Below are 24,589 nucleotides of genomic sequence, written 5' to 3' on the forward strand. Positions count from 1 at the left end.
TTTAAGTAAAAAAAAAAAAAACCATACTCCATACATGATAGTTGATACATCATACATCATACATTTACAATTTAGTAATTTACAAATTACAATATAATTAACTTCTTAAATGATCTTAAGTAACATTAACAAATAACATTTTAGGTAGTAGTTACATTACATACTTACATTTAATAATAACAATTAACAAATATGAAATATGAAATATCAAATATCCATATTCAACATTCAACACTACATGTACATGATACTATGATAGTGATACAATACATAATATATCAAGTTATCAATGATTCAATATCAAGTTATCAACAAACAATCGACAACATCAACACACTTAGACTTATGAGACAACCATTAAACAAAATTAAGAAGTTATGTATTTATTATTTATCTAATCAATAATCATGATTCATGATATACATTGATCTAGCATCCATTGTGGCACACCACCACCAGGTCCACCACCACCACCACCATCATCATCATCATCATTCGAGTCATCTCCTTCTTCCACATACACTTCTTCTTCTTCCGTTTATTCGTCATATATACGTACTAATACTTCATCAACATCCAATGGTGGATGATCTTCAATTTGATCATCATTATCACCTTCTCCTTCTTCAATCTCCTCAATCTCATCAACGGGTTGACGGCTACTACTCGCCCCCCGGCTTCCCCCTGTCCTTCGCCTTCGAGTGGTACTACTACCTTCACTAGGTGTCAATCCATATGCGGCATCTTCAACTTGTGCCCATGTCAGATCCTCTACAGCAAATACCGGGTCCTCCGTCTTTACGAGCCACTCGTTATCTGCATCCAACTCATCTAAGCAGATAGGGTCAAAGAAGCCGGGCTTTTCTTTCCTACTTCGGAATCGTTTTTGCAATTTTTTATTGTATTGAACGAAAACCAAATCGTTGAGCTTTTTTTCCTCAAGGCGATTCCTTTTCTTGGTATGAATCTGCAAGAAAGAAAGTACATTTGGCATTAACTATTTAGGTAATTAATTTAGCTTACGCTACTAAAAAATTAAAGTTTACAAAAAAACAAAACAATTACTAAACAGTTTAAACTTTTACTTACTGACTCGAACGTGCTCCAATTGTGCTCGCAACCACTGGCAGAACACGTGAGTCCAAGAATCTTCATAGCCAGCTTCTTTAGAACTGGATCCTTCCTGTTTGGGTCCACTCCATAGGCAGCCCACCAGTCAGCTGAGAAAAATAGTTTAAGTATAGGTTAGAATCGTTAGATCTCTTAGAGACACTTTATAGAAAAACTTTTTGTAAGAGTTCAGTACACAGTTGACAGTGTACACCAACATTCATTCATAGAAGTACTTACTGGGTAATTTCATTGTCCGATGTCTTATTACGATATCCCTTGAGAATATCCCTTCACTTTTTGTGTAGAAGTCCAGCAAAGTTGAGATTTTGTCCTGTTCTTCTCTATCTGGAATCATTCTTTCCAAGACATCAATAAATCCAACCATATGCATAGTTAGTGCTTCTGCTGGATCAGCAGAAGCGAATAAACAGGCTGGGTTAAGGATGTAAGCAGCCAATACAATGGGGATGACATTTGGCTCCCCCATCTTCTATCTATAATATCTAAAATTGGCCTGTAATCACGGTCTCTATAGTTAAAATGGTCCATGATCTTATTTTTCGCCCTCTCCATCGCATTATATATGTAGCCCATTGCGGGCTTCTCATCCCCGTCCACCAATCGCAACACAGAGACTAAGGGCTCGGATGATTTTAGCGCCTTTACCACCTGAGTCCAAATACTTAGAGAAAGAATTATTTGTTGAACCCGTTTCCCGTCAGCCTTCTTTGATCAAGGCCCACTTGTAAAATTGGCCGACACTACAAAGCTTCTAAGTTCTGATTTCTTTGCATGTAGCCTTTGTAGTGTTAAAAAGGCTGTAGCGAAACGGGTAACTGCTGGACGTAGCAAGTTACCCCCAATGTGTTTTCTCATTGGATTGAGAAGAAGGGCGTGTTTGTATATAAAAATTGTGATTTTTCTAGCCCTTGTAATCACGTTTATAAATAATCTACCTATATCTTCTAACATAAGATCAATACAATGGGCCGCACAGGGGGTCCAAAATAAACGTTGCCTCTTCTCCATAAGAAGACGACCAGCCATTACATACGAGGCTGCGTTATCTGTAACTACTTGTACAACGTAGTCCTCACCTATTTCTTCAACTACAATATCTAGTAAGTTAAACAAATATTCTCCTGTGTGTGAATGGCCCGACGCATCCACTGACTTCAAGAACATTGTCCCAGCTGGACAATTTACCAAAAAGTTAATGAGAGACCGACCGGATCTATCGGTCCATCCATTGGCCTTTAGTGAACAACTATATATTTTCCATGATTCCCTATATTCAGCTATGAAGGATTGTGTATATTCAACTTCAGTTTTTAGGTATGTCTCCCTCATTTCATGATATGAAGGAGGTTTAAGCCCAGGTCCAAATTGACCTTTAGCCTCAATCATTACCTTGAAGCTTTTCGATTTAACGGCGTTGAAAGCAACGCCGGTTTGGTAAAACCACTTAACAATATATTGAATTGTGGTTTTCCTATCTTTTTGTTTATACCGGTTCTCTAAAGTTGTTTGAGTCGGCCCTTTCCCTCTACCCCTTTGGTCGACCACATCCTCGGGGTGTGGTCTACACCATCTATCTATGGGCCCATGCCCTTGGGCTCTTTTCGATGGTTGTACTTGTGGTCTAGACCGGCCTGTTGAAATAGGGGGAGTGGGACTAGCTTCATCTACATTAACTACATTTATATCTTCATATGCATCTTGTTCCATATATTCCTCCTGACGTAGGGCACTATCGTATTTCTTCCTTGATTGTTTTTCCATATACTCCACGATCTCCCCTCGAATTTCTGGAGTAATTTTGTCGCATGCTTTTGCATTTGACCCCGGTAAATGTGCAAGGTGTTGCTTGTGCCTTGCAATGCCACCGGAACTCACAAACCCACATAACTCACATACTATGTGAGTTTTTTCGGTAGTACTATGGTAGTGCCCATACTTCTAACCCGCGTCATTCGACTTGGGCTTCAAAGAGGAAGATTGGGAAGAAGACATTATGATGGTGGATAGTGGTGGTGTGTGTGTGTATTATTAGTACTAAAAAGTAACTAGCTAGCTACTAACTAGAAACTAGAAAGTAAACTACAAATAAAAAGAAAAGTAAAGTAAGAGACTAAGAAGTATAAGAAGAAGAACTAAGAAGTAAGAAGTAAATCTAAGAGAGTAAGTAAGAGTAGAGAGTACTAAAGAGCCTAAAGAGATGGGACTTGAGAGAGAGAGAGAGAGAGAGAGAGAGTTACACACTTACACATACACACTTACACTTGTAGAAACTAGAAAGGGAGAAGAAGAGGGAGAGAGAGAGTTGAGTTACACTTACACACTTACACTTGTAGAAATGGAGAATAAGAGGGAAAAGAAAATGAGAAAAAGAGAGAGTTGAGTTACACACTTACACTTGTAGAAAGAGAAAAGGAGAGAGAGAGAGAGAGAGAGAGAGATTTACACACAAATAAAAGTAAAATTACAAATGTAACAAGTAACAACTAACAAATCTAAAAGAGGTTCCCAACTTCAAATCTTGTTGTAACTAGACTAACTTCAACTTGTAGTCTTGTACTTGTAATCTTGAAATCTTGTTGTAAGTTGTAACTCGTTGTAAGTTGTAAGTTGTAAGTTGTAAGATGTAACTTGTAGTCTTGTAATGTAAGTTGTAACTTGTCTTGTCACTTCACTTGTAAGTTGTAAGTTGTAACTTCAAACTTGTAAGTTGTCTTGTAACAACTAACAATTAAGAAAGTAACAACTAACAAATCAATTAACAAACAAAATATTAAAAAAAAAAATGATAGAAAGAAGTTGTTAGAAACTTAGAATTAGAAACTTAGAACTTAGAAGTTAGAACTTAGAAAACTTAGTGGATGGAGATTGGAGAGGACTAGAGGAGCGAGGAGTCTCTTGACTCTTGTCTTGACTCTTGATCTTGAATCTTGAATCTTGATTCTTGAATATGGATGGTATGAGTGATGTATCATGTATCATGTATCTTGGATTCTTGATTCTTGATTCTTGTTGTACCCTCTTGATTCTCGAAAGTTGAAAGAAAAGAAAAGAAAAGAAATATGGAAATGGAATATGGATGGAGAGGAGTGGATGGAATGTAGAATGTATATTGTAATTTGTAAAATGTAAAGTGCTTAGTAAGAGAGGATGTAGTAAGAGAAATAGAGAATAGAGAGAGAGTTTGAGCTTTTTTCTAAATAGGAATGCTTAGAATGCATATGTATAGAGTAAAAATCCGGATTTAAAAAAAAAAAAAAAAAAAAAAACGGTCAGAAATCTGACCGTTGGCCAATATATGCAGTATGCGATCGCATACATCGCATATGTGATCGCATATGCTGGCACATGTGGCATATGCGATCGCATATGTGCAGTGATCGCATATGCCACTGCCGCATATGCGATCGGGCCAAATATATGCGCATATGCGATCGCATATTCGCATATGCGACCGCACATGACAACATTGGGGTGTACTACTTCTACTTACCTATCAATAAGGAATACTTTGGTGCCCTCTCTCGTGCTGCACTGGTGGGCAAAGTGACCAAACCCCTGACACCTAAAACACTTAGTTGCCCACTTTCACGTGAGCTAGACCCGACAATTTCTTTGCCCTTATCATCCTTGCGCCTGGGCTGAAAATTGTTAGAAGGTTTGTTTTGGTATCTAGTATTAGGTTTAGCCCCAGAGGAGTTGGCCTTAGTATTGGACTCGCGAAAGTCAAACCGCCTTCCCACAAAGCTTTGAGATATTGCTCGACGTCTAACACTACTTGATACAATTGTTTAATAGTGTCTATGTCTTTGGCGAACAACTCTCTCCTAATCAATGTTGTCAAATAGCATATGCGATCGCACAATCGCATATGCGGTCGCATATTTTTTTTTTTTTTTGCATTTTTTCAAAAAATTTTAAAAAAAAATCAGAAAAATCAAAATAAATTATTATATGTCATTGGGACATGAAATACATTTAATTTAAGTAAAAAAAAATAAAACCAACCAATTACATTCATATGAATTATGATAATGATACATTTACAAATTACAATATAGTTAACTTCTTAAATCTTAACAATTAACATTTTACATTTAACAAAATCAAATATGAAATATGAAATATCAAATATCCATATTCAACATTCAACACTACATGTACATGATACATAATATATCAAGTTATTAATAATTCAATATCAAGTTATCAACAATCAACAACATCAACATCAACACACTTAGACTTATGAGACAAGCATTAAACAAAATTGAGAAGTTATGTATTTATTATTTATCTAATCAATAATCATTAATCATATACATTGATCTAGTAGCTATGGTAGCATATCACCACCAGGTCCACCACCACCACCACCACCACCACCATCATCATCATCATTCGAGTCATCTCCTTCTTCCACATATACTTCTTCTTCTTTCGTTTCTTCATCATCTGTACGTACTAATATTTCATCAATATCCAATGGTGGATGATCTTCAGCTTGATCATCATTATCACCTTCTCCTTCTTCAATCTCCTCAATCTCATCAACGGGTTGACGACTACTACTTTCCCCCCAGCTCCCCTTGTCCTTCACCTTCGAGTGGTACTACTACCTTCACCAGGTGTCGATACATATGCGGCATCTTCAACTTGTGCCCATGTCAGCTCCTCTCCAGCAAATACCGGGTCCTCTGTCTCTACGAGCCACTTGTTATCTGCATCCAACTCATCTAAGCAGATAGAGTGAAAGAAACTGAGCTTTTCTTTCCTACTTTGGAATTGTTCTCACAATTTTTGATTGTATTGAACGAAAACTAAGTCATTGAGCTTTTTTTGCTCAAGGTGATTCCTTTTCTTGGTTTGAATCTGCAAGAAAGAAAGCACATTTGACATTAGCTATTTAGGTAATTAATTTAGCTTACGTCACTAAAAAATTAAAGTTTACAAAAAAAAAGCAATTACTAAACAGTCTAAACTTACTGCCTCAAACGTGCTCCAATTGCGCTCGCAACCACTGGCAGAACACGTGAGTCCAAGAATCTTCATAGCCAGCTTCTTTAGATCTGGATCCTTCCTGTTCGGGTCAACTCCATAGGCAGCCCACCAGTCAGCTGAGAAAAACAGTTTAAGTATAGGTTAGATTCTTAGTCTCTTAGAGACACTTTGTATAAAAACTTTTTGTAAGAGTTCAGTACACAGTTGACAGTACACTAACATTCATTCATAGAAGTACTTATTGGGTAATTTCATTGTCCGATGTCTTATTACGATATCCCTTGAGAATATCCATTCACTTTTTGTGTAGAAGTCCAACAAAGTTGAGATCTTGTCCTGTTCTCCTCTATCTGGAATCATTCTTTCCAAGACATCAATAAATCCAACCATATGCATAGTTAGTGCTTCTGCGGATTAGCAGAAGCGAATAAACAGGCCGGGCCGGGTTAAAGATGTAAGCAGCCGAATACAATGGGGATGACATTTGGCTGCCCCATCTTCTATCTATAATATTTAAAATTGGCTTGTAATCACGGTCTCTATAGTTAAAATAGTCCATGATCTTATTTTTCGCCCTCTCCATCGCATCATATATGTAGCCCATTGTGGGCTTCTCATCCTCATCCACCAATCGCAACCCAGTGACTAAGGGTTCGGATGATTTTAACACCTTTACCACTTGAGTCCAAAAACTTTAAGAAAGAATTGTTTGTTGAACCCGTTTCCCTTCAGCCTTCTTTGACCAAGGCCCACTTGTAAAATCGATAGACACTACAAAGTTTCTAAGTTCTGATTTCTTTACATGTAGCCTTTGTAGTGTTAAAAAGGTTGTAGCGAAACGAGTGACTGTTGGACGTAGCAAGTTACCCCCAATGTGTTTTCTCATTTGACTGAGAAGAAGGGCGTGTTTGTACATAAAGACCGTGATTCTTCTAGCCCTTGCAATCACATTTATAAATAATCTACCTATAGCTTCTAATATAAAATCAATACAATGGGCCACACAGGGGGTCCAAAATAAACGTCGCCTCTTCTCCATAAGAAGACCACCGACCATTACATACGAGGCTGCGTTATCTGTAATTACTTGTACAACGTAGTCTTCACCTATTTCTTCAACTACACTATCTAGTAAGTTAAACAAATATTCTCTTGTGTGTGAATGGCCCGGCGCATCCACTGACTTCAAGAACATTATCCCAGCTGGACAATTTACTAAAAAGTTAATGAGAGATCGACCAGATCTATCGGTCCATCCATCGGCTATTAGTGAACAACCATATATTTTCCATGATTCCTTATATTCAGCTATGAAGGATTGTGTATATTCAACTTCAGTTTTTAGGCATGTCTCCCTCATTTCATGATATGAAGGAGGTTTAAGCCCAGGTCCAAATTGACCTATAGCCTCAATCATTACCTTGAAGCTTTTCGATTTAACGGCGTTGAAAGCAACGTCGGTTTGGTAAAACCACTTATCAATATATTGAATTGTGGTTTTCCTATCTTTTTGTTTATACCGGTTCTTTAAAGTTGTTTGAGCCGACCCTTTCCGTCTACCCCTTTGGTCGACCACATCCTCAGGGTGTGGTCTACACCATCTGTCTATGGGCCCATGCCCTTGGGCTCTTTTCGATGGTTGTACTTGTGGTCTAAACCGGCCTGTCGAAGTAGGGGGAGTAGGACTAGCTTCATCTACATTAACTACATTTATATCTTCATATGCATCTTGTTCCATATATTCCTCCTGACGTAGGGCACTATCGTATTTCTTTTTTGATTGTTTTTTCATATACTTCACGATCTCCCTTCGGATTTCTGGAGTAATTTTGTCGCGTTCTTTTACATTTGACCCCGGTAAATGTGCAAGGTGTTGCTTGTGCCTTGCAATGCCACCGGAACTCACATACCCATATAACTCACATACTATGTGAGTCTTTTCGGTAGTACTATGGTAGTGCCCATACTTCCAACTTGGGTCATTCGACTTGAGTTTCAAAGAGGAAGATTGGAAAGAAGACATTATGATGGTGGATGGTGGTGTGTGTATTATTGATTGCCACTTGCTACTTGCTAGTATCCTAGCACTGAAAAGTAACTAGCTAGCTACTAACTAGAAACTATAAAGTAAACTACAAATAAAAAGAAAACTAAAATAAAGTAAGAGACTAAGAAGAAGAACTAAGAAGTAAGAAAGAAGTAGATCTAAGAGTAAGTAAGAGTAAAGACTAAAGAGCCTAAAGAGATGGGACTTGGGAGAGAGAGAGAGAGAGCGAGAGATATAGAGAGAGAGAGAGTGCGAGAGATATATAGAGAGAGAGAGTTACACTTACACTTACACACACACTTACACTTGTAGAAACTAGAAGGGGAGAAGAAGAGGGATAGAGAGAGTTGAGTTACACACTTACACTTGTAGAAAGGGAGAAGAAGAGGGAAAAGAAAATGAGAAAAAGAGAGAGAGTTGAGTTACACTTGTAGAGAGAGAGAGAGAGAGAGATTTACACACAAATAAAATTAAAATTACAAATCTAAAAGAGGTTCCCAACTTCCAACTTTTAACTTCCAAATTCTTGTCTAAGTTGTCTACTTGTCTTCCCTTTACCTTTGCCCCTTCACTTGAGTGTTGATCTTGAATTCTTGTTGTAACTTGTAACTTGTAAGATGTAATTTGTAAGTTGTAACTTGTCACTTGTAAGTTGTAACTTCAAACTTGTAAGTTGTAACAACTAACAACTAACAAAGTAACAAATCAATTAACAAACAAAATAAAAAAAAATGATAGAAAGAAGTTAGTAGAATTAGAAACTTAGAAATTAGAACTTTGAAAACTTAGTTAGAACTTGGATATTATGAAATATAAAACTCTAAATGAAAATGAGAAATAGAAAGAGAGAGTGATGTTATGTATGTTCCCTTGAATCTTGATTGAACTAGAAAGTAGAAACTAGAAAGAGAGTTCAATCAATTCAATGGATGGAGATTAGAAAGGAGTCTCTTGACTCTTGAATCTTGATTCTTGAATATGGATGGTATAATGTATCATTTATCTTGGATTCTTGATTCTTGATTCTCGTACCCTTCCTTGATTCTTGATTCTTGAAAGTTGAAGGAAAAGAAAAGAAATATAGAAATGAAATATGGATGGAGAGGAGTGGATGTATAATGTAGATTGTAGAGTGCTTAGAAGTTAGAATTAGAAATATGTAAGAGAGGATGTAGTAAGAGAAATAGAGAATAGAGAGAGAGTTTGAGCTTTTTTTGCCTCTAGGAATGCTTAAAATGCATATTTATAGAGAAAAAAAATCCGGATAAAAAAAAACGGTCAAAAAAGGGTCAGAAATCTGACCGTTGGCCATTATGCGATCGCATACATCGCATATGCTGGCACATGTGGCAGGGATCACATATGCCACTGCCGCATATGTAATCGCCCCAAAAATATGCGCATATGCGATCGCACATGACAACACTGATCCTAATGTCAGGACGGAGGCCTGTTTTAAAACGAGCAAGGGTAAGTACGGGGTCCTCATCAACCTCGCAGCTGGTCAAGTACTCTTCAAACTTCTCAATATAGTCAGCAACACTCATGGAAGCCTGTTGAAGAGACTGCCACTCTTCAATCCACCGTAAGCGATAAGAGAAAGGGAGGTACTTCTCATTAAGTGTTTCTTTCATTTCTCCCCAATGGACTATTGGAAGTTCCCTCGCTCTTTCTTTCTTTCGCTCTACCGTTGCCCAAAACTTCTTTGCTTGGCCCACAAGTTTCATCTTAGCGAATCGGACTCGACAAACATCCATCATATCATACCACTCAAAATAGTGGTCCATATCCGCCAACCAATCTAAAAAGACTTTAGGGTCCAAGTGGCCATCAAACGTAGGAGCGTCTACTCTAACTCCCTTGAGGAGTTGCGCATCTGGGTCATATTGATCATGATGTCCCTCGCGGTGTGGGTGCACAGGTGCGCGCCCATGACCAATTCCTTGGCCACCTCCATTCCTTGGTCTAATCTCATGACCACTTGCCTGAGATTGGATATTTGCTCCGAGGGAGGCCTTTAGTTGGGTAACGCTATCATTAAGTTGGTCAAGCCGTTGATCTATGCGTTGTTCCAAGCGCTTACTCAAAGATTCAACCCGCTGGGTTAACTTGTTTACTGATTCTTGTAGTTGCTCCATGTTTAGTGCAGGGTGCAAACCAAAACCACGACCCGTACGTGTGGGCATACAACTGCTAACTCCACCTAAGGACTTTCTACTACAACTATATGCAATTAAATGAGACTAAATGATCCTATGAGACTCTATATGAGGGAAACTACGTAGTGCTATTAAAATCCAGCAATATAGTTGTCAAAATAAAAGAAAGTTTTTTATTTTTATTTATTTGTTTTTTTAAGAAACAACCTAGTTTCTAAAAACAAAAAAAGGAAAGTTTCTAAAAACAAATTAGGAAAGTTTCTAAAAAAGCAACCTGGTTTTTAAAAACGAAAAAGGAAAGTTTCTAAAAACAAATTAGGAAAGTTTCTAAAAAATTAGTTTCTAAAAACAGAAAAGGAAAGTTTCTAAACCTAGAAATAGAAAGCTAAATTAATTTCTAAAATAATTCAAGGGGATAACAGAAAATTTCATCAGCTTATGTCAGGGTTTATGGACCTCTAAACAGTCATATATGATAAGAATTGATGCGTACTGGACATAAACAACTAAACCCTAAACATGTAATGCATTCCCCTATAAGAACCCTAAGCTCTGATACCAAATTTGATGCAGGATATGAAAATTAAATATGATATACAAGATCTCAGGCTTTAGATTATACTAATTCAGAAACAATCACATAAAATTCCACATCCCACACAAAAGTTCAAACATTCAAGCAAGGGGAATTTGTGCAGGTCCAGGCCTACACAGGCTAGGGTTGGATCAGTAAAATTATGGACCAAACGATACTCAAAGGGAAGTAAAAATCATCTACACATGCACAACAATTAGTCCCTAATCCAAGGGATTTACCAATTCTAATTTAAAGAACCCTAGGGTAAGAAAAGGGGCAAATAAATTGAAAGTAATGCAATCTATGGTTAGAGTTAGGGAAAATAGATATGAGATGAGTAAAATAGGCGAAAATCTGAACCTAGAGATAGTCCCCATGCGTGGACAGCGGGCCAGGCCTGTCGCACGTGCGCAAGGGTCTGGCCGCATGTGCAAGGGGGCGCCGAATGCTGAAAGCGCTTCCTTGGCTCTGGTAGGCCAAGGGAGGGCTTCAAAACCTCCAAGTTTCGTGTCGATTGAATGCGTGGTCTGTGCGTGGTGCTTCGCCGAAGTTTCAGCCCTCCTGCAGGGCCAGAATCTAGAAGTCTACTGTAAAGAGGAAAACTGTTGCAATAAAGGACAGATTTGAAGCATGGATGGTGGTAGGAGATGAGAAATAGAGATGGTAGAGGATGAGGGCGAATCGGGATCATTGTGTTTTCGCACCACGGTAGTTAGCCCTTTGATGAAGGGAGGGCTTCGCACCCAATTAGATTTCCACAACTCGAGAACTCAGACGAGTAGAAAAACATAGAATTTTTATTAAGATTCAATGAGATTAAAAAACCTACAAGGGGTGCTTATTTATAGGAAAACCCTATACCCCAAAATTCGCGCCATGTGCGCGACCTATTACTTGGTGATGAAGTAAACAAAAATAAAAACTAATCAAAGAAATTTAAACCGTCCATGATACTCTAAATAACATTAATAAGCAAAACCTAAAATATGAGATTAAGCAGACTAGTGGGCCACGATCGTGAGATCCTATGATGGGCTTTACTTGACTATCGGGTCCACTTCAACGAACCAAAACTCCATCTTCTAGCTAAGAAGCCCTCCTTGGACGTCGTCATCAATCCAGATCGACGGTGGGGCCCTCCTTCTTCTTGCGTACGTGCATAGGGGCGGCAGCGGCGTGCGTGTGCGTGTGCGCGTGATGTCCTCATCAGGGTTTGCATGCTTGCATTATCGTGATTGCACTCTCTATAATATGTTGATGTTTTCTTTCAACAATGCCATTTTGAGCTGGGATGTGACTTGTGAGGGCAAGAGCATTGTTATTCAATACGAAGCTGTTTTCAGCATGATTGAAAAACATTAGGCCTAAATTCTCCAACACTATGCAACCTTAAAGCTTTGATTTTTGCATTAGAAAAGTGTTTGGCAAATGCATGGAAGTATTTGAAACATTAGAAGAATACCTTTGATGGCAGCTCCTTGTCTATTTTATTGAAGTTTGTGAATTTGGTAAAGTAGTTGTCTAAAGAGATAGTTTTCAAGCTTCACACCGTCTACTCTTGTTTTTCAGGTATGCTTTCAGTTCTGGCAAGGAGGATATCTTGGGATGGCATAAAGCTCCTGTCCGTTGTGTTGAGTATTCTTATGCAACAGGTTGTTTGCTTAGATACTTGTTTCCAAGAGATTAAAAATGAATACCGAGATTTCTTCTTTATTTTTTGAATGAACGTGTGCATACGGAGGAAAAATCCTTCTAATTTTATGTACACATCATTTTTCTTACTTAAAACTAAAAATCTATCATGTAGACCCTTAACTTCAACCCCACAATCATAGTTGCAAATTTGCATTGCATTTGGTAAGGTCATTGATTGATAGTTCTTGGTGTAGATATTATCTGAAGTGAAACGACTAAATTGTAGTTTTAGTTGAAACCAAGAGTAACTGAGAATTGATTTATGAAAATTTTTACTTTTACGTGTTGATATGTGCTTATTATTAGATGATACACTCTTCCTTGTGGATGTACTTTTTGTTCAACTGCTTCTGAGTTTATTGCGACAACAAATATATCTGATGGTCGGATTGATTTTCTCCTGTTTTGTCTGAAAATTCCTAGCAATCCAACTATCATCACCAATTCTTATATAGTTTGCTATCCGATTGTTATTTCGGCCCATGCCATTTCTCTAATTGCTTTAAGATGCTATGGAAAGCCTTTTCCTTTGCCTCATACTGCTTTCTCTGGTATCGCCAGACCAAGATTTCAAAAATATTCGTCATTTGACTCATTTCAACTAATTACATGTTGCCATTTGACATGGTTGGTATTTCTTAGCCATATGCAAAATTATCTAGGTGGAATCATGTCTCTATTTTGATCCAACTTGGCAAATCGCCCAGTCAATCAATGAACTTTGGTCGAAGGCCTAAATCCTTTCATGATTAGAAGATAGGCTTCACTTTGCAATATTCCATACACCATATAGGCATTGCCCAATGAAATCACAAAGCGAAAGAGTGGATTCTCTCATCTCATTCTGTAACTCATGCATAAATGGTTTATGTAAATTCAACGAAGTTTATATATGCAGTCTAGGACTAGGATAGAGAGAGAACATCTCACTCCCAAGAAACTTGAGCCCTTGAAGGTTCAAACATCTTCAAGATAGGATCTTGAATTAAAAAAATCCAAACCAGTTGTTCGTCCCAAGGTCTCATTTAAGATAATTCCCAAAAGAGCCATGCTATCTTTTGGGAAAAGAGCATTTCCACTCTTTATCTCCTCCCCACCAGCCTTCCTTTCATCCCACATTCAAACTTCACTATTGTTCAGTATCCAATATCCATGATACATGAAGCTTAAGAGAGAATGGGTGAGGACTAAGGACAGACCAGTCAAGAAGTGGCTGAAGCCTCCAACCAGATGCTGGAAGCTAGATTTTGGTCAAAGATCTATTAGAACTCTGGACCAGTTTGAACTTTTGAAATGTTGCTCGAGATGATGGGGAGAGATTAACTTGGTATATTTTGGACAGTCAAGGTTAAAGGATTCCAAGTTCCAGCTCAGTGGAAGCTCCATCACTTTGTAAAGGATTTAAGATTCTTTTCTTATTGTGCTCTTTAGCAGTTATGCACAGCAACTCACAAAATGTCATCAAGCAGATATCATCAAAGAAACCAAGCCTTGGGGGCTAGCATTTAATATGAATGAAAGTCAGGATTTGCCAAGATCGATGAGAGTGTGTTTAGGTGGACTGTAGAATTGAATTTTTGCCTACTAAAGTGGAAAGAACCAAGTTATGATTACCTTAGCATTCAAATTGAGGGTATGGGCTCCCATTGTGATTATGCCACTTTCTAGTTGGAGTCCTAAGTTGCACAATCCTTTTGGCCAGGTCATACTCCCGCTTTGAATTATTCTTCGACTCACGATCCTACTCCAGCTTCCTTGCTATTTATACTTGCTAACATTTTGAACTTGCTTTGGAACCCAAATCTGATGCCACTTTGCTTCATGCATAAGTTGGACTTCAGTATTAATGAAATTCAGGATTTACTGAGATAATTTAGAGTGTGATTTTATGGACTTAAAATTGGATTTAGTCTAGTGAAGTGGAATGATCAAATTCTGATTTCTCTAGCTTCTTATGAAGGTTTGGGCCTCAATTCCAAATTGCAAGTAGGTTACTTTAGAGTTGAAGTTGGAAGAAATGCAATTGCAATTTGAGAGCTACAATTGTGGGTACTTGGAAATGCCCATCTCGTCATTTCTTCTTGGTTAAACTGAATGGTCAGATTTCAATTCACTTCTGCATCTAATATCTTCTAGTCATGTGATTGGCTAACAGTGTTGCTGATTCCTGGCCAAAGGGGTATGACTCTTTAGAGTTTCTCTTGATAGTTCGGATCACTATTCCATAATGTCGATCTTGGCATATATTTTATACCTTTCATTGATAAAGTTTCCCTTTAATAAAGAACCAATATCTTAAAATGTTTTATTAACTGACATCTGTAAATTCCTCATCATTTGGTATGGGATGTGTAGAATTATAGATTAAAGAGAGAAGGGAAGAGAAGAAAGGAGAGAGAAGAAAATTGAGAGAAGAGAGGAAAGGTCAGTTAGGGTTGGATGCCCACCCTCTCCCCTTTACATTAATTATAAAAAGTCAATATGACAAAAATACCATTAATAACAAAAGCAAAAATACCCTAAACGTCCTAGACCAAAACAAACAACTAATAACAAGAAGAAATGACTAAAAATAGAGTAAGGTGGACCGTCCAATGGTATGGCCCACATCTCCACATCCGTTAACACTCCCTTAAGTTGGAGCATAGATGTTGTTGATGCCAAGCTTTGAGGATTTGTGTATAGATTGACTGTGACTAAAAGCCTTGGTGAACCAATTAACAAGTTGATTCTTAGACTAGACATATGTTATAGAGATTTCTCCACTGGAGACCTTCTTATGTATGAAATGATAGTCAACTTCAATATGTTTAGTTCTCTCATGATATACTAAAATATTTGCAATGTGAGATATTGCCTGATTATCACAAAACAACTGTATAGGTAGATTCACTGCAAACCCCATTTCTTGATCCACATTAACTCACAAGTAGTATGAGTCATTCCTCTATATGCTGCTTCAACACTTGATCATGCCTAATGTCGTCAAATGCAGTTGCATATGTGTATATATATGATGGGATCGGATGTGCCATGATGGCATATGCGATCCCATCACATATGTGATCGTATGTCTTTATGCGACATTATGTGATTGCACAATATCCCAATGGTAAAAAAGGACTATTGGGACTAATTCCAAGACTTCAAAGATCAACATTCCATATTTCCATCCATAACTCTTTCAAGTTTCCCATTCCTGAATCTCAAAGTTGAAGTGTTTATTGTTCAAAAGATCTAGAGTCATGTATTCCAAGAACATTTCTTCTTCGTTCTTCCCATATCTTTTATAGTTTCATACTTTCATTTCTTATTCAATTCATTTAGTAGATTGTAATATTCATTATTCGCTTTTTTTCATTCAATTCATTTACTAAATAGTAACATTCTCTTCTCTCTCTCTCTCTCTCTCTCTCTCTTACATTCTCTCATTCATTCTTTGTTTTTCTATCTCTCTTACACTCTCTCTCTCTCTCTCTCTCTCTCTCTCTCTCTCTTACGTTCTCTCATTCTTTCTTACTTTCTCTTTCAATTTTTTTTTTTTTTTTTCAAGTCTCAAGTTACAACTTGCAAGTTACAAGTTTATATCATTAGTATCTATGAGCTACAAGCCTACAACTTACAAGTGTACAAGCTAGCCTACAAAGTACAAACTACAAGATTCAAGTTTTAGGATACAAACTACAAGATTCAAGATTTAGGAAGACGAACTCTCTCTCTCTCTCTCTCTCTCTCTCTCTCTCTCTCTCTCCCAGTTACAAGTGTAAGTGTAAGTTATTCTATTTCTACTCTCTCCCTTTATCTAGATTCTAGTCTTTACAAGTGTGTGTATCTCTCTCTCTCTCTCTCTCTCTCTGTCTCTCTTTCTCTAAAAGTGTAAGTGTGTAACTCTCTCCCTCTCCCTCTCTTTGCTCTCTAGTCTTTAATTTTACTAATGTACAAGAATCATGTCTTCTTCTTCCTAATACGGGGGTGAAATGGGATAGTTGGTTTTTTTGGGACCGTATCGATCGCTATGGGAGGCCATAACAGCTGTCTGTTACGGGGCATAATGACTGTCACACTTGTGACGGTAAAAAACGAGTTCCTTTTTCTACTTAAATCCTTTTTTTTTTTTTTTTTTACTTTTCTCATTAAAAAACTTTCATAGATTATTCTATAGCAGATTTCGATCACTCTCACTATAATTTCTACTCTCTCCCTCTATCTAGACTCGAGTCTTTACAAGTGTATGTAACTCTCTCTCTCTCTATAAGTGTGTAACTCTCTCCCTCTCCCTCTCTCTCTCTTTGCTCTCTAGTCTTTAATTTTACTCATGTACAAGAATCATGTCTTCTTCTTCCTAATACGGGGGTGAAACGGGATAGTTGGTTTTTTGGGACTGTATCGACCGCTATGGGGGTCGTAACAGCTGCTACGGGGCATAACGACTGTCACCCCTGTGATGGTCGAAAAACGAGCACATTTTTCTACTAAAATCCTTTTTTTTTTTTTTCAATTTTCTCATTAAAAAACTTTCATAGATTATTCTACAGCAGATTTCGATCACTCTTACTATAATTTTTAGTATTAAAGCTGTAAATTGATGGGTGAATGGAGCTTTGAGTGCCCTTTTTTCAGAAAATTGAAAAAAGTGGTATTTGTGCCCTTTTTTCCGATTTCTAGTTCTAATGCTTAATTGTGATGTGTAAATATTAGAGACAACCATGTTCATAAATTCACTAGATAACCAGATACAACACTCTTACCAAAGAGTGGACCATTACGCTACTATAGACATGTTCAAAACAAAAAATGAATACATATTTAGAATATTTACACTATTCTGGATTTTCTAAATATCTTTCTAGAATTTTTTGGGCAAACAATTTTTTTGACCATTATTGGGGTTGCAACAGTCGTTATGCTCCCGCATCGGCCGTTACGACTGATACCTATATCGGTCAAGTTGTTCCAAAATGGTAACGGTGGCAGTAATGACCACCATCATTACCGTTATGATACGAGCCGTTACGGCCCTTTTTTGTTTTTTGAAAAAAACTGTTATAGGACCGTTCCAAGGGGGGCACCCTCGCGCGCGCATCCACACACGCACAATGGACAAGGAATGCGATGATATTTACTAAGCTCACATACTTCACACTCTAGAAATAAAAGAAACGATAAGGAATGAATAGGGGGAGGGGGGGTTGGGCACCTTCCTGCATGCATCCACACACACATGATGGACAAGGAATGCGATGATATTTACAAGCTCACATACTTCATACTCTAGAAATAAAAGAAATGATAAGGAATGAATAACACTTTTGAGAATCTTCAAGGATCGGTGATTGAGACGGTAGTGCCACTGATATGGAGAGATGTACCTCTGTGCCACTACGCCTAAGGTGTTCCGTATTCTTTAGGATATGGACATAAAGGTCGATACATGTAAGTAATGGCCATGACCATTACACAATACAGCAATGAAACGGGACAATTGGTTTTTTGGGACCGTATCAACCCTATGGGGGGCTGTAATAGCTGTAACGGGGCATAACGGTTGTCACCCTTGTAACGGTCGAAAATCGAGCACCTTTTTCTACTTAAATCCATTTTTTCTTTATTTTTTATTTTTTCACTTTTCTCATTAAAAAAACTTTCATAAATTATTCTACAACAGATTTCGATCACTCTTACTATAATTTTTAGGATTAAAGCTGTAAATTGAAGTGATTTGGGTGAATGGAAGCTTTGAGGGCCCTTTTTTCAGAAAATTGAAAAAAGTGGTATTTGTGCCCTTTTTCCCGATTTCTAATTCTAATGCTTAATTGTGATGTGTAAATATTAGAGATACATAACCATGTTCATAAATTCACTAGATAACTAGATACAACACTCTTACCAAAGAGTGGACCATTACGGTACTATAGACATGTTCAAAACAAAAAATGAATATATATTTAGAATATTTACACTATTCTGGATTTTCTAAATATCTTTCTAGAATTTTTTAGGCAAATATTTTTTTGACCATTATTGGGGTTGCAACAATCGTTATGCTCCCACATCGGCTGTTACGACTGATACCTATATTAGTCAAGATGTTCCAAAACAGTAATGGTGGACGTAACAACCATCACTGTTACCGTTATGATATGGTGGACCTTTTTGTGTTTTTTGAAAAAACTGTTACAGGATTGTTACAACCTGTTTTTTCTGTAACGGTCGTTATGACTATTTCGACCCCGTAACGCGTAACGTTTATGACCGTTACCGTTACGTAACCGATTTTGAATACATTGATATCGGTAATCATGGTGACCATTACGACCACGGTTACCGATATGGAATACCTTGGCCGCGCTAACAACTTCATTGTCAAGATAATACAACCCATCATGTTTATGTAGTTCATCTATCTTCTTCTTTGTCTTTTCTGAAAAACACAATGTGAATGATAAAAGGTCACAGAGTAGTTAAGAGATTTGCTAAGCTTGTTAATAGACAAAATACTTCAAAGGGAGGCATATGAAGGACTCAATGACAATGAAAGGGAAGAACTTGGATGAATAATACCCATTTCGCTTACTTTGGATTGGGTACCATTTGCGAAAGTGATAGATGAACCTGTTAACATGTATTAATGGAAGAGTACATGCCATACTCACTTGTTATATGGTTAGATGCTTCAAAGTCAATGACTCATGGAGTAAGGAACTTAGATCTTAATATGCCATACCTGAGGTCAAGAATGCAGCCGTAGGAGTGGTAGTAGTAGGAACATGTTGATTTTGTAGATTTTTCAGCAACTTGGAATACTCTTCTTAAGTAAGCGTTACCATCTCTCTAGACATACATGACTGTTGAATTGTAGATGTAGAACTAGCTGGATGAGACCTACTACTCTTTCCAATTTAAAATACTAGGTTAGCCTATGTTGGCTTTCCATAAAGATTCCGACATTTTTCAATAGAATGATTTGTAAGCCCCTCAATGGGTGTATTTTCTAGATTCACGACCTCTACCACGACTTTCTCTTGCTTTATCATGATCACCTTGATTGCCTCCGTCACCATGACCACCACTTCGGCGGTTTGGCCTCAATCAGTAAAGGATGCTAAAGCAGAGTAGCCCTTGGCTCTATTTGTAAAGAAAAGAGATATACATTGGAGGCCAGTATACACTTCATTTAGAGATGGCATATCTTTGCCACAAAAAATCTGTGCATGAACTAGTTCATATTCATGTTTTGAGTCAGATAAAAACTTGGGCGCACGGAACTTGTCTCATTGTTGATGTTGCTTCTCTAAATTAGTGGTAAGGGGTTCATACCAAGGTATTCCGTATCGGTAACGGTGGCCATAACGGTCACCACCATTAATGATACGGGTATCGGCCATAACGGCCGATATGGGGGGCGTAACGACCCCCGTAACGGTTGAAAATTTTCTTTTGCTCGAAAAATTCTGAAAAAACATCTAGAAAATCAAGAATAATGTAAAATATGTATTCATTTTTTGTTTTGAACATGTTTATGGTAGTGTAACGGACCACTCTTTGGTGAGAGTGTTGTATCGGGTTGTCTAGTGAATTGTTTAATATGATTTTGTCTTTAATGTTTACACATCACAATCAAGCATTAGAACTAGAAATCAGAAAAAGGTATAAATATTGCTTTTTCAATTTTTTGAAAAAAAGGCCCCCGGAGATTCTATTCGCTCAAATTACTTCAATCCACAATTTTAATCTTAAAGGCTATAGTAAGAGTGGTCGGAATCTGCTGTAAAATGATATAGGAGAGTTTTTTAAATGAGAAAAGTGAAAAAGAGGAGAAAATTGAATTTAAATAGAAAAAAAAGTGATCGTTTTTCAACCGTTACCCCTGTAATGGCCTTTACGGTCTCAAAAAACTAACTGCTCCCTTTTCACCCCGTATCGCGTGACGGTCATGGCCGTTACCTATACGTATTGGCCTTTATGGGCGTATCGTAACGGATACGGAACACCTTGGTTCATACACATTCAGTTTCTCTCATGTTTTTTTTTTTTTAATTTATTTATTTTAAAGTTTTGAAGAATAGTCGACTTGCGATTTATCTCCATTGTTGTAGCTAAAATATTTCCTCAAATAAATGATACGTCTAAGAGACGTCTTTGTTTGATGAAGACATCTCCTGTAACACATCCTACACTTCTTTTGCAGTATAAAAAAAACATTACAATGGCACTAATGTATGGAAGGTTCCATACTATTCCCTAACACGTCATAATTTGAGCAATCTCTTGGATTGGGTGATCATACAACCGACACTCTCATCAAGTTTTTTAGTGGTTAAGTTTTTTAAGTTGCCCTTATAGCTAAAAAAACTTAGATGGATTTAGATCATTGAAGATAGTTCGTCCTATTTAATTTAATAGAGGTTATTTGGAAGGAAAAAAAAACCAAATGGATTTAAGAATCCAGTTCTCGAATCACTTCTCTTCCATTTAGGACAATGGACTAGAATATATACCACAATCTTATACAAACATGTGCTGACCTTTCGCGATCAACAAACACCTAACATATGCACTTGACACGGTATGTACACCACACTTAAAGAGAATAAGCAGCCCACATGCCCACATGTTCCAACCAATCATGAAGGTCGATGATTACGAACACGGCATGTGATGAAGGCTATTTGCCTACACCAACACCTCTCACACATGAGAGGTGATGATCACAAACACTTCATCCCCTTGTCATGGACCATTATAAAGGCCCGGTAGAACAGAAAGAAATGAAACTCTAGTTTTTCTAAAAGATTTTCATTACAAGAGGGATGAGAGAGACCAAAAAATAAAAGAAGAAAAATAATTATAGGATGGAAGAAAGATGGATTAGATTAGAAATAAGGATGTTATGATACCATGTAGAATTGTAGATTAAAGAGAGAAGAAGAGGAGAAGGAGAGAGAAAAGAAAGTTGGCAGAAGAGACGCAAGGTTAGTTAGGGATAGTTGCTCACATTCTCCCCTTTATATTAATAATAAAATGTTAATATGACAGAAATAACCTTAATCACAAAAGCAAAAACAGCCGACACGTCCTAGACCAAAACAAACAACTAATAACGAGAAGAAATAACTAAAGCAAAGTCTAGGTGGACCGTATAGTGGTACAACCCACGAGATGCAACTTAAGAAACGACAAAGGGAACTGTTGCAAAAGCAAAACCCTCTCACCCATGTTTAAACCAAACGATCTGATCCTATTTGAAGTTTAATCTGAACCAGCCATTCCTGTTTTATTAATGTTTGGGTTACCTCTTACATTAGTTGTGATGCACTTGATCAGTACTTGCCGATCAACCTCAAATGACTTCCATCTTTTGAGTGATTTTACTTATTCCTTCTATAACCTAGTTCTTATACTAATGCTTGATTAAAATAAAGATCTGCATTTTCGTTTGTATAGTGTAGCACTTTGTAATTGACGGCTCTGATTATCTTCAGGGTTCTGGAGTCATCTATATGTTTGCTGGCTACAAGGAATGCCTGAAAACCATACCTGATTGTTTTGCGCCTCTTTATGTTGCCCTCATTTTCTTATTTAGTCATGATGTTCTCATAAGCTGCAGCTCAAATGGATGGGTGACAATGACACATCTTCATAGAAATGAATTTCAAGCATCATCCTTGCATTGTCATTCATAAGGTTTCTGATGCCTTTGTTTGTTTATCCATTTTCATTTTAGGACAAGCTATCACTGGCAGTTGGGACAAAACGTTGAAGTGTTGGGATCCTAGAGGTGCAGGCGGGCAGGAGCATACCCTTACTGGCACGTACCCACAGCCTGAGCGTGTGTATTCACTTTCTCTAGTTGGCCATCGTCTAGTGGTAGCGACTGCAGGAAGACATGTGAATGTCTATGATTTACGCAATATGTCTCAACCTGAGCAACGAAGGGAATCTTCATTGAAATATCAAACTAGATGTGTGAGCTGTTATCCCAATGGGACAGGTATATTTCTCATTCAAGTCTGGACACATGGCTCTTAATCTTGTATCTTTTATATGGAGATGTTGTTCTCTGTGCTGCTTGCAGTATGAAATCTTTTTTGATGTTTAAGTTTTGCATTCTAGAGTCACATTAAGGGACTTGTCCCCCTGGTCGTGTCTGTTAAACACAATGCGTTAGCGACATATCTGATATGTGCTCAAAGGGACAATATCATTACATTTTTAGATGGCTGGGAGAAGTATTATAAACAGCAAAAGTAATGTGGACTGGTCCCTTTTTGTGTATGTACGAAGATTGATCTGCAGTGCTCATTTAACCTTTTTGTCCCCTTGCAATGGCTCGTTTCAATCCTTCTCATTGAAAAAATATGCACTTCTTCACCTACTATTGCTTTCTGTGGACATGGACACATGTTTTCATACGTAGTGTCTGCGAAATGGGGCCATATGAAAAGTCTTTTAGATCAAGGTTGAAATGCATCAAGTCATTGATGGTTAATTTCTGCAACAATAGTAGTTTGTGATGGCCACCTAACGCTTAGACGGTGCACCAGCAGACAATCTGAAAGGAAACTTGATGACATGGTTGCTCGATTCCAAGTTGCTCTGCAGAGACGTATCCTATTTGACTAAAGAAAGCTAGTGGCACTTTGCTCTCCTTAGGATGAGCCTAGGGGACTGAAGTACTGTAGCATATACCTTGATCTCAAACTTGGTTTGAGGGAATTGAGAGATTGATTCTTTGTTGGAATTCAAACAAAGATGAGTGAACACACATGTCAATATGCCTGGACCGGGTATATGGGAGCACTAAAAAGTATGATTATTATATTTTGTTTCTATGGGAATCAGAAGCATGGTAAGCCCCTATCTAAAAGTAAGTATGAAAAGTCTGCTTTTTAGTGCTTCCAGAATCTACAAATTGATCATCAACTTGACTTCCTCTCTACTTTGTTATTCAGAGAGACAATCACAGGTGTGTAAACTGTCAGTATTGTTTTGGTAGATGAAAATGGGGTTTGGTAGGACCTCTATTTGACTGTAATAAAAGAAAGCGTTGCAAGAGAAACTCAAGAATAAGCCATAGACGTCTAGTTTAAAAAATTTCTACTACCTCAATATCAGTTAGATGGGAGAGATTTTTGTCAGATGGGATGCACTTCATTGGAATGACACTTCGGAACTTACCACTCTTCCGATCAGTAAATGTGCTGTGGGTTGCAAATGGTTCTACACAATCAAGTTTCATCAAGATATTGGCATGGAAACCGGACACGTATCTTTGGGAGGGCGTCATGCTAATCAAATCATCCCTCTCCAATATGGTGGTTTACGTGTCAGACTTCCAATGTACAACTAGCACCATCAACTGCATTAATAGGCTTTAAAGAGACTTCCTTTGGAAGGGCAGGGTAGAGTGAGGAAAAGGTTCTATCTTGTGGATGGAATAAGGTATGCAAGCCACAATAATCAGGGACAATGGGAATAAAAAAAATCTGACATCGTAAACCTTGCCCTGCTCAGGAAGTGGCTTTGGAGGTTTAGGTTCGAGGATGATGATCTCTGGAAGCAAATTACGTCCAGAAAATATTGTCTGCAAGTGGGTATATAGTTCACTCTAGGGTCTTCCCAACACAGGCGGCCAGGAATGTGGAAGGTAGTGTCAGAAGGCACCAATGAATTCTCCATAGGCTCGAGCTATGGGATAAGGGATGGTACCTAATTAGGCTTTAGGAAGATCCATGGTGTGGGTATAGCTTGTCAAGTCAAGTCTTTGATAGATTATTCGACATCTTCTAATCAGGGGGCAACCATATCCCAATGCTTTTTCATCAGGGGAAGTGGCGATTTGATCTCCCTATTTTCATAAGAATCTTCTCCATGTGGAGATTGCGGCATTTACTAGTCTACAAGACTGCATGGTAACACATCTCTCTCTCTCTGTCTCTCTCTCTCTCTCTCTCTCTCTCTCTCTCTCTCTCTCTGCAG

The 24,589-nt window shown here is 37.8% G+C and overlaps 2 protein-coding genes across 2 annotated transcripts in view; one reads left to right on the forward strand and one right to left on the reverse strand.

The window, feature by feature from the left end:
• Positions 1 to 24,589, forward strand: part of LOC131218976 (mitotic checkpoint protein BUB3.1-like) — a 38,580-nt gene that overhangs the window by 10,428 nt on the left and 3,563 nt on the right. The window contains exons 3-4 of the mRNA XM_058213895.1: positions 12,485 to 12,567; positions 22,335 to 22,601. Coding sequence (XP_058069878.1) covers positions 12,485 to 12,567; positions 22,335 to 22,601 — 350 coding nt within the window. The remainder of the gene's footprint in view (positions 1 to 12,484; positions 12,568 to 22,334; positions 22,602 to 24,589) is intronic.
• On the reverse strand, positions 478 to 2,394 carry LOC131218977 (uncharacterized). Its single transcript, XM_058213896.1, has 3 exons — positions 1,351 to 2,394; positions 1,090 to 1,220; positions 478 to 967 (listed from the first exon to the last, which is right to left on the reverse strand). The coding sequence occupies exons 1-3, from the start codon at positions 1,598 to 1,600 to the stop codon at positions 539 to 541; spliced, it is 810 nt and encodes a 269-aa protein (XP_058069879.1). The 5' UTR covers positions 1,601 to 2,394; the 3' UTR covers positions 478 to 538.

This window comes from Magnolia sinica, chromosome 11 (genome assembly GCF_029962835.1).
Source record: "Magnolia sinica isolate HGM2019 chromosome 11, MsV1, whole genome shotgun sequence".
Classification (NCBI taxonomy): domain Eukaryota; kingdom Viridiplantae; phylum Streptophyta; class Magnoliopsida; order Magnoliales; family Magnoliaceae; genus Magnolia; species Magnolia sinica.

What these genes read in the sequence shown, in the direction of transcription:
- LOC131218977 (XM_058213896.1), bottom strand. Translation starts at nt 1,600, where the DNA reads ATGGGGGAGCCAAATGTCATCCCCATTGTATTGGCTGCTTACATCCTT. An exon ending in TCGGACAATGAAATTACCCA is followed by an intron (nt 1,221 to 1,350) that starts GTAAGTACTTCT and finishes TATTTTTCTCAG; the next exon opens with CTGACTGGTGGGCTGCCTAT. An exon ending in ATTGGAGCACGTTCGAGTCA is followed by an intron (nt 968 to 1,089) that starts GTAAGTAAAAGT and finishes TCTTTCTTGCAG; the next exon opens with ATTCATACCAAGAAAAGGAA.